The sequence below is a fragment of the Liolophura sinensis genome, chromosome 8 (assembly GCF_032854445.1).
Source record: "Liolophura sinensis isolate JHLJ2023 chromosome 8, CUHK_Ljap_v2, whole genome shotgun sequence".
NCBI classification, from domain to species: Eukaryota; Metazoa; Mollusca; class Polyplacophora; order Chitonida; family Chitonidae; genus Liolophura; species Liolophura sinensis.
In genome coordinates, this window is record NC_088302.1 from 40,392,571 (window position 1) to 40,409,539 (window position 16,969).

At 37.8% G+C, this 16,969-nt stretch overlaps 1 protein-coding gene across 1 annotated transcript in view; it reads right to left on the reverse strand.

Moving 5' to 3' along the window:
• Positions 1 to 3,511: 3,511 nt before the first annotated feature.
• LOC135473897 (F-BAR and double SH3 domains protein 2-like) overlaps positions 3,512 to 16,969 on the reverse strand; it is a 54,937-nt gene continuing 41,479 nt past the window's right edge. The window contains exons 14-19 of the mRNA XM_064753831.1: positions 15,461 to 15,573; positions 14,662 to 14,805; positions 13,772 to 13,855; positions 13,216 to 13,480; positions 12,647 to 12,840; positions 3,512 to 8,313 (exon numbers count right to left, since the gene is read on the reverse strand). Of these exons, the coding sequence (XP_064609901.1) occupies positions 8,188 to 8,313; positions 12,647 to 12,840; positions 13,216 to 13,480; positions 13,772 to 13,855; positions 14,662 to 14,805; positions 15,461 to 15,573 (926 nt within the window). The 3' untranslated portion in view covers positions 3,512 to 8,187. The remainder of the gene's footprint in view (positions 8,314 to 12,646; positions 12,841 to 13,215; positions 13,481 to 13,771; positions 13,856 to 14,661; positions 14,806 to 15,460; positions 15,574 to 16,969) is intronic.

Here is a 16,969-nt window from a genome sequence, read left to right on the forward strand (position 1 = left end):
ATCCACTGACTATACTGGAGATTTTTAGTAAAAAATTTATATTCCCTAATGTACACAATTTTTTAGTATTAATGAAGCATAGGTCACTTAAATTAATACCTTACCAGAGGATATTCGTCATATCTGTAGAATTTATAGTGTTAAAATGATTTTAAGTTTTAAAAAAAGTTAAAATGCAACCTGCTTTTATAGACAAGGCTGATGTTTTGTGAAAGGTTGATTTGATTTGAATATGATGACTGACTGTTTGCCAAAAATCTCCAGTATAGCTTCTTGAAGTACATGTAAAAATAGTTTTCTGGTTACCTTGCTCCTATTAATATTTAGTTTTACCTGTATTATGTGAAACATTCTTTACTACTGGTACAATATGGCATAATGAACCAATGAAACAAAGACATGGATACAGTGTTTATTACTGTACTTTAATGCATTTCCCTGGTGTACATAATGACAAATATGGTCCCACAGAAGAGTTCACTATACACTACAGCTGCAGATGTATACATTACTACAGAGCCTGTTACAAGACCAGTCGAGCTACAAATGGAAAAGTCAGGCTACAGATGGACCAGTCAAGCTAAAAACGGGACTATCCACTACGACCAGTCAAGCTACAGACTGGACTGTCCACTTTGGCCAGCCATGCTACAGACGAGACAGTACTCTGGAACCAGTCAAGCTACAGATCAGACATCCCCACTGGGACCAGTCAAGCTACAGATGGGACGTCCTCTGAGACCAGTCAAGCTACAGATGGGACGTCCTCTGGGACCAGTCAAGCTACAGACGGGACGTCCTCTGGGACCAGTCAAGCTACAGATGGGATGTCCTCTGAGACCAGTCAAGCTTCAGATAGGACGTCCTCTGGGACCAGTCAAGCTACAGACAGGATGTCCCCTGGGACCAGTCAAGCTACAGATCAGACATTCCCACTGGGACCAGTCAACCTTCAAATGGGACGTCCTCTGGGACCAGTCAAGCTACAGACGGGACGTCCTCTGGGACCAGTCAAGCTACAGATGGGACTATCCTCTGGGACAAGTCAAGCTACAGATGGGACAGTCCCCTGGGACCAGTCCAGCTAAGGATGGGGCTGCCCTCTGGGACATGCATACCTCTTCACAACATCTGCCCTGACAACACATCATTCAGTGCACAATGCACTGTGTATGGTGTCTGGTGCCAATGTTTAATATGGAGTCGGATTTTGGAGTAAATTGATACTAAAGTATTAGGAACCATTCCTGATTCAGCTTTTGGAATGTCTTTGTTTTTCACTGTTTACTGTCAGATCTCTGTTACAAAAAAACAAAAAAAAACAAAAACAGAAATGCTGCAACTGAAGAATCAGACAACAACAGCCTGTTTTGACATATTGTTGGTAATTTATACTGTGACTATAAAGTGTGAACCTGAAGAATTTACACAGGTTGGTAATGAAATATTAGGGTCTTTAGTACAGTCAGGTGTTAGTATACACAGGGATTGTAATATATGGTATCATTGAAAAGTAACAAGGTTTAGTGAGAGCAAACCTCTTGTACATTGCTTTGAATATGTATCAATCCTGCTGATAAAGACAACCCTAAAAGCAGTACGCATGGTGCAAGCATGCATGTTTAGTACAGATTCCAAACTCTCCTTGAAAGATGTCAAAACTCTCCTTGAAGGATGTCAAACCATAAAAGAGAACCACACAAACTTCACTTGATGCTACTGCGCTAACTACATGTAACTGTCCATACATTCACCAAGACCTGTTGGCGGCCGTCTTGGAATATGCGCACAGTGACACAAACTGATGTCAATACTTAAACGCACAGTATAGCTAACATTTGAAGGTGAGGGCAAAATAAAAACTCGTAGACAATTCCTTCCAGATCGCTTCAAACTTGACAAAATTTTGTGGAAAGGATAAAATGCATAGTTTTTTGTGTTTTTGGTCAAAGAATGTCATAATACATCAATGCGGGAATGATGGACTAATAATATAAAGTTGACACTCAGAAAATGTGCCCGCGTAAATGTGTGAAATAATGCCAGTGATTTACATGTCAGACCACCATAGACTAGATTGGTATTTCAAGACCACAGAAAAATAAAACAGAAGGATGAAAAGTGTCCTTGACATGTATTCATGTCCATTTGATTATTAGTAAAAAGCATGTCGCACATTTTTAACCTTTTTAATTTGCCAAGTTCTGTTCTCCAGTGATTACTTAACCCTGACAGTTTTTGTTGTCCAATTTATTCCATGCCAGCTGACTAGATTTTGCCAATTGCAAGAAACAACTTTCGTATGGCCAAAGTGAAAATTATTTCTCAAGTGACTGTTTAAGCTGTCAGAGAAGAGATATCTCTGTGGATTTCTGGATGTAATAGTATAGGTATGGAGAGATTGTACACGGGCTCATGATTGTACAAAGGGCAAGCTGTGGTTTCTTCAGGCTTTAGTATACACAAGTCAGCATTTATGTGCAATACTCCAATTGTATACAAAACAAAAACTGTACTGTTAAAAATCCTCACTACTATTCACTTGCTTACTAGCTATCACTGAAAAGACAGTACCATCACCCGTGTCCCTCTGTTATATTTGTCCAGCAAACCAACTAAGGTCCATAACATTAACAAGACCAGACGCATGATTACCAATGGATCAAAATAGATCAAAAACAGAAGTAATCAAACATTCGACTCAACATTTGCATTTAAATTCAAAATTTCAGTCAGCATTAAATTGATGAGAGGCCTCCACAGTGCTCAACTACACGTAGAATGTGTGTAATACAGTGAATTACGAATCTGGATGTGTGTAACGCAGTGATTGGATCTGTAATAACGAATCTGGTTGTGTGTAATGGTGATTAGATGTGTGTGTAATGCATTGAGTGAATCTGTAATACAAAGATGACGTCTGATATGGAGTGATTGCATGTGTAATAGCGATTGCATGCGCATGTGTGATAGTGATTGAATCTGTAATAGATATGTGATATGTACAAATCATTATGCATTTTTCAACAGAATGCAGAGAGAACTTGCAGAGGAAAATGGTAGCAAGGCTACATGAGAGCTCACCTGTATGAGACACATAAATGCAAAACTTCAGCTCAATGCACAGAGAACTGAAATCGTGAATTTGGTAATTTACAGTAATTAATATGCTCACAGAGCATCAACAATGGAACATCCCCCTTGTGTAATTGTGCTTAATATGCATGTAAAACTTCAGGTTAATACATACATTACTTCTTAAGATACACACCGAATCAACGATGTAAGATCACCCTAATGCGGCTCTGCTCTACAAGTGTGCAAATCCTCAGCTCAATACATGCAGAGCATTTTGAGAAACCACCACTAACACCTTGTTTAACACTGATTGTTATACGCAATGCACACAGTCAGGAATTCAGTAATTTACAGAACTAAAAATGTACACACTGAATCAAAAATGAAATATCCTCACCCCCCCCCCCCCCCCCCCCCCCCCATCCTATTCTGCTCTACCTTTGTGCAAACCCTGAGCTCAGTATATGCAGTACTTTTTAAGAAACCATCCCTTTGTTTAATTTGATTTAATACTTTCTTTAATATTGATTCTTACACACAACACAAGTCAGGAATTCAGTAATTTATGGTACTTAATATGCACACATCCAATGAATATACCCCTCGTGCTATGGTGCTCTACATGTGTGCAAACCCTGAGCTCTATATCTGCAGTACATTTAAAGATATCACACCAAATAACTTTGTTTAGCATTGCTTTCTCTATTATTGGACGCCGACGCTCAGGGTACAACACAAGCTACGCCTGCACTTTATACAGGCGAGCCAAAAAAGCAGACTTAATGTGGCATATATGGTATGTGTTTACAGGTTTGCTGTAGGTGGGTAGGGCATGAGAACAATTCACGAGCAGATGGTTGGGTGACCGACACCAGCACAGGTACCATCTGCACCTAGTGTGTTAAACTCAATTCTGCATGTATTTACAATCCTCTGAGTGTAAATACAGTCTTTTGCTGAGAAAGGAAGGAATTATCCCACATTAAATGCAGTTTTCTTTAATACACTTCATATCAAAATGACATAGACAATAGTACAAGGAAGCTAAAAACTATCCATCACACGCCTGAACTTCCTGATGAAATATTTAATGATATAACACTATACGTTTTGCAAGAGATTTTCCTTATTTTCACCTTCTACACATTGAGTTACCTAACACACTCATTAGACTGTCTTGCATATAATTTATCCAGGAATGTACCAATCTAACATTTGTGGCATTCTTGTACATTATAGTAAAATGACTAGTGCATCATTACCAATAAAAAAAATTAATACAAAATAACAATGAAAATTTTCACATAACATGTCTTAAATCTGTAACCAGAAGAAAACGAAGAGGCACTGATCAGATGTATAACACAACAATTAAAACTACACGTACATTCTCCTTACAAATAGTGCGATATTGCATTTGTAGAAAAACAAACTTTGTGAAAACATCAAATTGCGTCTGCAAAACTATGGGCGCATATAATACTCCGTGTAAACAGTTCTTAATTTTTGAACTAGAGATGAACTCATTGATCAGACTACAGATTCTACATCACTGAATCGGACAGAGATTCTAGTTGACCTTAAATCTGAGATATTTCACACCTGATGATTAGGATACAGATTCTACTCGACATATTGAATCTGAGATAATCTAGAGCTGTAATTAACTCATTGATCAAAATACAGAATCTGCTTGAAATATTGAATCTGAGAGACTTCACAACGGTAATAAAAATCATTGATCAGGGTCAAGGTTCTTGTTGACATTAAATCTGAAATTCTCTGTGACTGTGATCAACTCACTGATCTGGATACAGAATCTACTTTACACTGAATCTGAGATACTTCACAGTTGTGATAAAATCATTGATGAGGATACAGAATCTGCTACAGATATTCAATCTGAGATACTTGACAACTGTGATAAAATTACTGATCAGTATACAGAATCCACTTGACATTGAATCTGAGATACTTGACAACTGCGATAAAATCACTGATCAGTATACAGAATCCACTTGACACTGAATCTGAGATACTTGACAACTGTGATGAACTCATTGATCAGGATACAGAATCCACTTGACACTGAATCTGAGATACTTGACAACTGTGATGAACTCATTGATCAGGATACAGAATCCACTTGACACTGAATCTTAGATACTTGACAACTGTGATGAACTCATTGATCAGCATACAGAATCCACTTGACACTGAATCTGAGATACTTGACAACTGTGATGAACTCATTGATCAGGATACAGAATCCAACTGACACTGAATCTGAGATACTTGACAACTGTGATAAACTCACTGATCAGGCTACAGAATCTACTTGCATTGTATTTATCTTGGCCAGGTTCCATTCCCATGTTCCTCCAGAATATCATGCTGTTTTGCATTTCCAAGGCTTGCTTACATGAAGTTCACACAAGGTGTGAATCTGCACTGGTCCATCATGTGATGTGGGTCAAGCTGAGCAGTATGACAGCATACTCTAGCTCATCTATATTTATATGTATGTGAATCCCATCTTCACAAGTGTCAAAATAGGGACATATTTGCATTGAACATCGAATTGCATGTATTACATTTCCTACTGATTTGCGAAAGCTTGCGCAGACATTTCAAGACTGAAATAGACTGAACTCAGCTCTTGACTGGTCAGTTATGTACAGGATGAATCACATGTATCAGCTTTAATTCATCATCACTTAACTACTCAACATCTTAGTTCTATTAATTCCCACAGCATGTCCTGTCTCACAATTAGGTACAGCTGAGGATAATAGGCGAGAGAATATAGGCCTAAAGTTAAAAACAAATCTGAGATACATGTAAACCAGATATATATCTTTATATTTTTAAATATACCACAAGGATAGAGCAAAGATATAACAAGATAAACAAATAACAAGGCTGTGAGATTTTGCTTGTATGTACACAAACTATACATAAATATTAGAAAGTTTCATGTAAATATAAAGAGAGAATTATATAAAGCCAAGCTATGGAAACTTTCAAAAAAGAATAACCAAGGTTCAACATACTTTAGTGAGACAAACCTCAAATGACTACAAAGCTCTGTGCAAATTGCTATATAAAATACCAGACTAATGAATATTAGCAAAATAAAAACTTTCTCCAATACGTCTCTCTCTATAAAGCAGAGTAAGTACATTATAGCTTCCAGACTGATGCATAACGCAAAGCCTGTGTATTCTGAATACGAATACTGTTGTCATAATGTGTGTACAAAATCAATACCAAGATGGATTAGACTGCCAACTGCAGAATGCAAAGACAGATATTAAGACAAAAGACAGATTCATGGGCTTTGCAACATATATCAAGAGATTCCACAATACAACACGAAATTGCCAATCAACTTTCAAGAAAATCAAAATCTGCTGGATCCTATCCAAAGTCAATATATCATACGCCTTTCACATTTGCCCATCATTTTATAAACATTATGGTGATCAGTCCATTTTGTCGGTAAAGGTACACCTTCATAATTCATGTCATTGAAGCCAATATTTTGCAGCCCAACATCGCTTTTCCTGCACAGATATTCATACACCATTCATTAAAGTGTTACAACTAAGCCTAATTTTCCTAGCTCATATACGTGTGGATGCCTTTCATTTTACGATCAGAAAAATTTGATACATTTCACTCTCAATATTCAATTATTTGAGGTGTATTGCATAAATAATTACCAGTTAATAAGTAACTGGATGAATACTAAACAACTCACCCTACACGTCAAGTTTAGCTACATGCTGAGATCTTTTTCAAACAGTGATTATAGCAAACCAATACCTTACATATGTAACCTCAAAGGTTACCATGCCAATCATGCTTCTTAAAATCACCCAATATCTTGTTTGGTTAAAGCATACAGGAAACGTTTGTTTTAAATTTTCATTATTTCTTGACATGCTGTTTAGAAGATGTCCTGACATATATAAGTGCGAAAAAAGCTTCTTGACTTTTCTCGACTTCTCGGCCTTTGTTGTGAATTCAAGCTGGCAATGTTAACCCAGCTCAAAGTCATTTTTCACAAAGCAAATTCAGCGTCAAACAGCTTGATTTGAAAACTACAGAAACCTCAAAGATATGTTATGTACTACTATATGTTAGCAAAGTTGTACAATCAAGGACAATCTCCAAATACATGTACAAGGATAGGTGTGCAAACATGTATATAGATGTATAATAGAAACAAGTACAATATAACAATTACAGAATGACATACATGATGAGACGATCTTTCGAGATATTTCAATGCACCAATTTCTGTAAACACCCTGAAGAGCATTACATGCACCAATACTGACAAACAAACACCATATTCACCATGCAGTGTTTCACAAGTGTTTACAAAACCGGCAGTTTTCCAAAGAGTTCACAAATTAACTGACCAATTCCGTATAAACAGATTTCACCAAAGTTCCATACATCTGACTAGAACTCACGGTCAATTATCACACACATGAATAACACTGGTAACTAATCCGCATACTAGAACATATGCTAAGCATGACTACCTGGTCCGCCACATCCACATGTACTTCCAAAGATTTCCTAAACTATTTACAAATTTTAAATCTCTGTCACACAAGCACTTTGTCCAAAAGATTATGCACCATCATGGTCCATGTTCAAACACTGAACACAAACCAGGTCCTGTGCAATGTTGCAAAACTGACGTCCAAGGAATGTGCTTTTTTAAAGTGCTTAGACAACAGTCCAAATGTATATACAGTATACTGCAACTGAGCTAGCATCTGATCCACAAAGAAACATTTGTGAGATCGAACGTCTTAGTTCAAAATGCACACAGTCCCAAATCTGTTAAGAATGCAATATCGAGAACAGATCTATGCATAGAGATCAGTGTATTCAGTAAGACTGAAATGGTGTCTTTGGTGCCTTTATAGTCCTTGGTGAATCAGGTGATGGTGACAAAACAAAAAGTTGGCACTTGATTATAATCATCAAAATAAAAATTAAAAAAAAGAGATAGAGATTAGCATGTGGTTCTCCCAGTAAGCCATCTTTTTTTCAGAGAAAAAATGTCCGTTGCTAAGGGAAATGATCTCAAGCAAATGATTCGTACGTCTTCGTCACTGTGATCCTGGGGCAGCCGTTTGTATATGGATGACCTTGAGTGTGACCTTGATGACTGTTGTAATAGTTGTATTCCTCCCAGGTTACGTATTGATTCTGCAACATACAAGGGGTGATAAATCCTAATACATTCATACAATATACAGCCCATGTACATAATGTACAGCATAGGTACGCAGGTTAAAAGTACTCCAAAGGGTTTTCAAGCTTGCCAGCACACCAGTAGCACGCCACTGGCATGCTTGTAGTTTGCCTGTGGAACAGTTGCACAAATTAAGCTGTACACTTGGTCTGTCACCGACTTCACTGACCACTGTTGGAATCCCTCAGGTGACCCATGGTAGCAGATTACTAAAAGCCTGATAATGGTTTGCTGGTGGCAAGTAAATGGCATGAAAATGAGAACTCAAGCCTTAAAATACTTAAAATAAGCCTTATTAGTTCAGCACACACTGACAACCTTTGTTGTCAAAAACAAGATTTCTTGATCCAGAAAACCTAAAATCCTCAAAATTTACTCATGTGTGGACAAAGTTGTGTGCTCCTTTAAGGATTATTTCCAGCAGTGAAAGTCGATTCTCTGTGTTTTGCCAGTAAAAAGGAAAACATGCTAATGCTGAAAAAAAAGGGAATCATTTTTGCTTTGTTCAGAACTTGCTAATATTTACACGCAGCAAGAAGGAAATTAACCTGTCTTTAAAATACACCTATCCCCTCACATTTAAACAAGGCACAGCAAACAGCCTCAAAGACAATTCATGGCCCTTTGAAACATTTTTTTAACATCACAAAGCATTTACATCACTAACCAAAATGTATCAGCCACCACACCGACCCCCTGATGTCATGCTTAAAATTTGGCATGACCTCATACATACATCATGAAATCATGCACAGCTGTCAGTGGTAGCCTTACGCCATTTCAATTCACCCTATACAGTTTATACCCTAATTCTTCAACCACCTCTGCAACCAATATTCTCAAATATTCTAAAAACCTACAGGATGCAGAGAAATAATATCCAGTTTTATGATGCTTGTATCTTCAGTGACACAAATATATCTTTTTTAGCTCACAAGTAAGTTCCTTTTTAATGTAATTCTTAGTTGCATGGTGTGTTAATTTATTCATTTATCTGATTGGCATTTTACACCATACTCAAGAATATTTCACTCATATGATGGCAGCCAGCTTTATGGTGGAAAGGGTATGTAAGGGGAGTTGTTTGGTAATATAATGTTTTAACATAATTTCGGTCACATAGTTCGGCTGACTTGTCCGTAGTGCTGATTCACTGGGATGCAACACATAAAAACAACAGCCTCACCCATTTCAAGGATTCCTGAAATGTTAGACCCCAGCAGTTTATCCAAAAATTAAGTCAATGGTGATTGCTGTCCAGAAAAAAACTCTATTAGGGTGCTGTTAAAGCTGGTCCATGTTAAATGCTATTTTCGAAAATTTCCCTCCCTACATTTAAGCCAGATATCATATACAGGAAGAATTAAATGAATTAAACTATGGTTAAAAAATAAGAATTTTTTTGGCCTAAATTATTAATTTTTTTATCAGGTTTAGAGTTACTTATAATGAAACACATTTTAAAATTTTAAATTGTAAGTTGATATATCCAAATTTAGTCATACAAGTGAAGAGAAAAGAAGAAAGCTGGCAAATAACAACAGCAGGGCATAGCATGAAGAATACAGACAAAGTGGTACACAGACAATATTCAGGTCAAAGTTTGTGAACAGGATGGAGGAGACATTTCTAACGTTATACATCATGCCCATGTATCCCCTGTACAAAGTGGCACAGCGTGTGACTTACCATCATCATCAGGCAGCTGACTGTAATCCCCACAGATAATGCAGCATGAAGGGAAAGACACAGGGGATACAACTTCACATACAATATTGCACTCTTGGATATACCCATATTCTTACCATACACGATAGATGAGCGGGCTATACCACTGAATCCCAGCTAAGTGCAAGTCAGATCTACAGTAAATTCCACACTCTACACTGATTTTTCGCAAACTTAATCAAAAGAACCTAAATGTTTTCCCACTGAAATCCTTACTGCCATGATCAGTTCATTTCATTTTGACATTAACGATGTCTTAAGATTGTGACTTGTACTTCAGTCCCATATTTTGTTTATAGCAGCAAGGAAATGCTAATGTTGAAAAATGAGTTATTATTGTGAAAGAATGACTTGGGTTTACTGTCACGATTCCACTAATACTGTCGCAATGGCACTAATGGAGCCCCTCTTTGTAAAAAAAAAAAACACATTTTGATTGCACACACATGGCCAGTTACAACAGATGAAATTTGGTGTCAATGTACAAGGAAAACACTTTAACACAAAAAAACTGATCTCAGTGGAAAGGACTGAGTATGTTCATCGGTACAAAAACAAAATGAAATTTGGTGTCAGCAGACATGAAGGGTATATCACCATCTTAAAAACTGACAGAATAAAACACATCAGCTGTGTGAACTAGATAAGTGGACTACAAACTCAACATGCTTGTGACACTGACCTACCACACATCTTATACCTTTATCAGTAGTTGAATTCTATCAACTTCTGACACCATACATGTACATGATGGTACTGCTAATGGTAATAAATTGTACAATCCAAATCTAAACAAAGTACAAATACATGCTGAATGAAAACAATTGTACATGTAGTCTAGTGTGTGCAGCTATTTCTAACAAGTATGATGTATGCAGCTTAACACCAAATCAGAAAGCATTTATACATGTACAACTGAAGAATGTAACAAGGCCTTAATACCACTGAAGTACACAAAATGTTTATGTTTGGGTGACATTTATGTATTCTTGTAAATATGACTCTGTGCCAGGTAAGAATTAATATCAGCAATCATCACCTAAAATTATGAACAGAAATACACCAAAAATACTTGTATAACACAGTCCTTACAAAACTTATCTACACTCTATCATGCAACAAGCCAACTGAAACCAGCTGCCATGGGTAGGGTTTTTTTCGGAGGGGAGGGGGAGAGTTGGTAGGGAGAAGCCTGCTGGTTGGTTGGTGGGTGGGTGGGTAGGTGTTGGGGTGGGGGAGCGGGATGAGATTACAACACTGTTACTGTATACTTACAGAATCCTCATGTGATTGGTCAGCTAAAGGCAATGTGCCTACACAGAAAGAGACACCCCACATTTTACAGGTGACTTTTAACAAATGTGAAAAAACTGCTGCTAGCGTGCACCATATTATTAACTTACATTATTCTCAGTTCTGTATTTCACCTTTTATTCAGTTGTACTGTTAAAGTCTTCTGCTTGAACAAAATTTCAACCTGAATGGCTATGTTGTACATGCCTCTAAAAACCTTCTGAATTAAAAGATAACATTGCTCAAAAAGTTTTATTTATCAAAATTAGAACTAACCCAAGGCATCATTGTTATTTCCAAACCTACAAGGAAAATTTGCTTTCATTTTCTAATACTTGTCTGAATTAGTCTAATGGATTCCTCGTTAGCACCCTGAAGCAGGTGTGATGCTGTGGTTTACCTGAGGAATCCTCTTGGTCGGGGGTGGGGAGAGTTACCGTCACAGGGGGAGGGGGGGAAAAGGTTGGGGGTACAGACTCCACGGGAGTGTCCGCCTCCTGGAAGAGTCGCACAGGTACATTTAATCAATGCTTAAAGGTCTGTATTTTACAGACATGTGGGAAATCGACAACAACATGACATTCCTCCGGGCTGCATCATGACCTATTGCCCTCTGAATAATACCATACCCAGCTGATGTTCATCTCCCCGGATTTAAATAATCAATTATTAACTTTTCTCTCTCTTAAATTTAAACACATAAAGAGAAATTTATATTTACCTTACTCCCTCATGATATTTTCTCAACTCTAAATCATTTTGTGATTCACACATATGCATTCATTATGCACAATATTATGTATGTAATTGTTTTATATCGTACTACATTTAATCATACATATTTTCATACACATTAGGATATAATGAATTCAACTTGTTGGTGAGAAATGCTTGTCAGTTATAAGCAGAGTGTCAGTACAAATATTCAGTATTAAACACAGTGTTAATAACAAATTCCAAACAAAGTATTGTGTTCACAACAGATTCAATATTAAGTATTAATTAATATTAAGTGTTAACAAATTCAATGTTATTTAAGTTGAGATTTAAGTTGAATTTCCCTGTCAAGACACAAGACAAAAGGGTTCACATGGAGCAGCTTGAAAATATCAGCCTACACAAGCAAGGTCACAGCAAGGTCAAGTCGAGTATAATTGATATGACACGATAGACAGGGAAAGAAGGACACGATATATGTCCGGGAGGAGAGAAAGCAGAAGAAAAATGGAGCTTGATAAACAAAAGCAGAAAGAGCAAACCTCTTACCTCAGATTCATCCATCATCTCCTCGACCACTAAAGAGGGAAAGACGCCAAATTTTCCATTCAGTTCTCCCTCCCACCAGCCGTCATCAATACCATTCTCATCCTTACGGACAACGCGAATCAGCGCTCCTTCCTGGAAACTCAACTCCTCCTCGCTGGTGCCCTCGTAATCATACAGAGCTCGGCACCAAAACCCTGTGGGATATACAAATGATATATCATAATCATTGTACAAATGATTTATATCTTGATCCAGAATGATCATGAATGTATGTCATACCAGCATTAATGTTTTCTAACACAGTGAAAATATGAAGCTTTGCGCTTTCATTTGGATTTTGTCACATGTATTAGAAATATAGCCAATGAAATAACAACAGAGACAGAAGATTCTTTCAGATGCAAAAACTGTATTCTCTGGTAAAAATTTTATTTAAGTTATAACAGGTTAAAATTTCATTGGAGGTAGGATTACCAGTGTAGTTTTTGACAGAACAATTATCTGACAGTCACTCACTATGTGACCGTTATGTCTGCACCTGTAACACTACTGTTGCAACACCTACTAACCTTCTGCAGACGGGACCTGCCCGTTATCAGCTGGCATCTGCTGGGTAGTCTGCTGAACCTCATAGTCCGTGGAGGAATACGATGAGGAGACATCATGAGTTGGATCGCTGCCCCCTGACGCAGGGGAATACTCACATGCAGAAGGCATAGTTATCCCCCCTGAGTTACCATTGTAACTCTCCCCTGAGTGAGGAGGAGAATGCTCATCTGCCATCTTGACATAGATCTCAGGAATGTAACCAACCTTTCCGGATGCATTTCTAGCCTGGAATATGAGATCAAAATCATTTTACACCATAATTTATTGTCACATCAGATGTGATATTAAAGTCTCTCATTAAGCAGAAGTACACGTATGAATAAAAGCCTGTTTTACTTGTCTGTTCAAAGATATCCTGTTTTCGCATGAGGGACAACAGATCAAGAATGGACCAGGCAAGTTCGCTAGCCATTAATAAAAACTGCAGTCTTATAAAAAGGAATTTAGCATGTCAGAGCCTCTGATGTATATGCAGTCATAATGTCTGTTCGTTTGAAAGTAAAAAGGCCAGCTTACCTTTACCCATCCATCTCCGTCTCCATCAGCAATCAGTTCTAAACTCTCCTCCTCTGTTATACCCAGCTCATCAGGGTTACTCGCCTGATCAACATGAAGAAAACCAGAAAACAGTATCAGTCACTGATCAAAATATTTATTTATTTATTTATTTGATTGTTGTTTTATGCCGGCAGCCAGCATTATGGTCGGAGGAAACCTAGTAGAGCATCCGCAGGTGGCTGACAGACCTTCCCACCTAGGGCTGGACAGAAGGCCAGCATGAGCTGGATTTGACCTCACAGTGACCACACTGGTGAGAGGCTCCTGGGTCACTGCGTCATGCTGCCACATTCATATCAAAACTGAACTGAGCAGACAAATATGGCAGTACCAGACAATAAAAGGGTTGAATTAAAGCTGGGCCTACTGAGTATGATGCAGGCATACTAGCCTCTCCGCTTATCAATACATGATGCTAGTTCATTAAAAAAATCACCCATAATTGTACATGCAGGAAATGAGAAGGTTTAGATGAATGGCCTATAATGTGACATTATACGGCCCAAAATGGAAGCAGGAGAATGGCCTAAAATGTGATGTTTCAGTCAAAAATGGAAGCAGGTGAATGGCCTAAAATGTGACATTTCAGTCAAAAATGGAAGCAGGTGAATGGCCTAAAATGTGACATTTCAGTCAAAAATGGAAGCAGGAGAATGGCCTAAAATGTGACATTTCAGTCAAAAATAAAAGCAGGAGAATGGCCTAAAATGTGACATAACATGGCCGATTTGCATTTATCCTGACTTAATTACTCTGAACACAAAAAAATAGCAAAAAACCAACACGAAATTCCAACTTTAATGTCATGAAGCTGGGAGCCATACCAAAACATGACTTCACAAATATACCTGGAATGTGTAGAGAGCCACACAATTGATGGGATACTGTTTGCCAGAATGAAAACTCTCTCTTGACGTGTCAAATGTGTCATCCATAAAGTCATCATCCTCCTCTTCAAAGTTTTTATAAGTGGATTCGTGATCTTCACTATGCTGCAAAATACATACAGGACAATCATTTACTTTACTTTTCATACTAATATTTCATCCTGGGTACAACATGCTGTCACAATTTTATCTCAATCACAAAATATAGAATTGCTAAACTATAAAACTTTTACAATATTCAATTCCTAAAACATACGTTTAATTACAGGTGCAAGGAGTTTATAAAGTACAGTTTATAAGCTCTACTCAAAAGATCAAATTTCCACGCACGAGATCAAATTATAGGCGCGTGTATTTTAGCGCACAAATGAAAATGAATCTGTCAAATAAATACATCTTGTTTTCATATTAAAATAAAAATTTCCCAGGAAATAATGAGACCGTGTTCACTTTACTAAACTAGAAACAATCTGATGTAATAGTCTACCCTGTTCCCAGCCCCGCAGCCCACATTCAACACTGGTTACTAAACATCAAACTCCATTTATAGCTCTAATCTACTCCTTACCACACCCGACAAAGGCAGCATTTCTTTAGACCCTGCCCTTCTCTCACCGTGTAAAGTTCTGGTCTCCTCATTACTCCCTCCCCACCTACACCTTCTCACACAAAGCTCTCCTTGCTCACATGTGAGCCTGCCCCACCCTCCCCATGTTTAGCTCTAGGCCCCTCCTTACACCACCCCACCCTCCTTCTTTACCCCTCCTGAGCTCTCTGTCCTTAAGGAGACCTGGCTGGGTGTGCGGGGCAAATCCTCATCCTCAATGGCCAAAGTGTCCATTTGCGTGCTGGTCAGCCACTCATCAACATTCACTGGAACATAAACAAAGGCTTTCAAATAACGGCAGAAAAGTCAATAAAACTGAAAGAAAATTTTACAAAATAATGACGATAAAACATTTTTACTTTATTTTTTAAATTTTTTCTGGTGCCCAGATAGTTATGGGTTAGCATGTAGCTGACACACTACACTAGCATGCAGCCGCACCATAGTAGTCCGATTACTGTACTGTATGCTACCTCAAGATTCCAAACTGCTAAGTACTGTGTGACTACTGACACTTTGGTACAAACATGACATTGGCGCACTCTACTGAGCAGAACATCACTGGCTACTTTCTGAACTTTGTGAACAGTACCCAGACGTGCCTACCCCTAGTGAATGAAATGTGTACAAACACCCATGTTTACCTGTACAAATCAAATTTCATATGTACAAAATCGCAAAAACAATGCGGCAGATATATTTTTCACCCTTATTAAAAATCATTTCAAATAAAAACACCAATGCAAAAAAGTTTTAATAACGCTAATCTTTTACTTGTGGCACTAAAACAGAGATGTCAGAAATTTCCAAAAAAGGGGCTAAGGTGCCTCAGAGGGAAAAAAATACATGTTTGATGTCTTAGATTGCGTCATTAAGAGGAAAATTTTCATATTCTATTTCAATGAGGTTATTAAGGATTTAGCATGTTCAGCTGGTGTTCTGTCCATTTCCTGCGATCAGGGCTTTTTTTAACGGTTTTACGGTTTGTAAAAAAAAACTGCAGATTTGAACAAATGTCACATATATGGATACCCTAAAATACTTGTCACAGGGGCAATCTTGAATTCATTGAGTCTGACAACCGTTCTAGACCCGGGATCTGTACTGATCATGTGATGATGTGGATTTTCCAGTCATGACGCTGTAATTCTGAGAATTAAAGGGTGCTTGTTCAAGAATTTCTCACTGTAAGTGACTTTGTGCACGTCCTTGCCAGGCATTTAATCACCAGCCATATTGCCGAGAAAGGCGTGCTCAACAAAAAAGTTGACATAAAAGAGAGAATAAACGGGTCACCATTCGGAAAGCCTTTGCTCGCTACATTTTAGCTATACTGATTTGCAAATTGGGGGTTTCCTATTAAATCCTCGCTGTAATGGGAAAGCTAAAATAGTGTATCTGATACTAAAAATGGACTTGTATAAAAATAATAAACAAAACTTGACTTTGGATTTTATTTTCTTCCATGTATGGCGTCTAAAGTGTATTTTATACTTCTTTGGTGTACGATTGTATTTTCTACATGTTTGGCATACAAAATACGCCAAAATTGTACAAGTAGGCAGGTCTGAGTACTGCATGGTTCAGGACCGTTTTACCATAAGGTTTCAAAATTCCTATGAACACAAACCAATAATACACTCATACAGTAAATTCTGGACA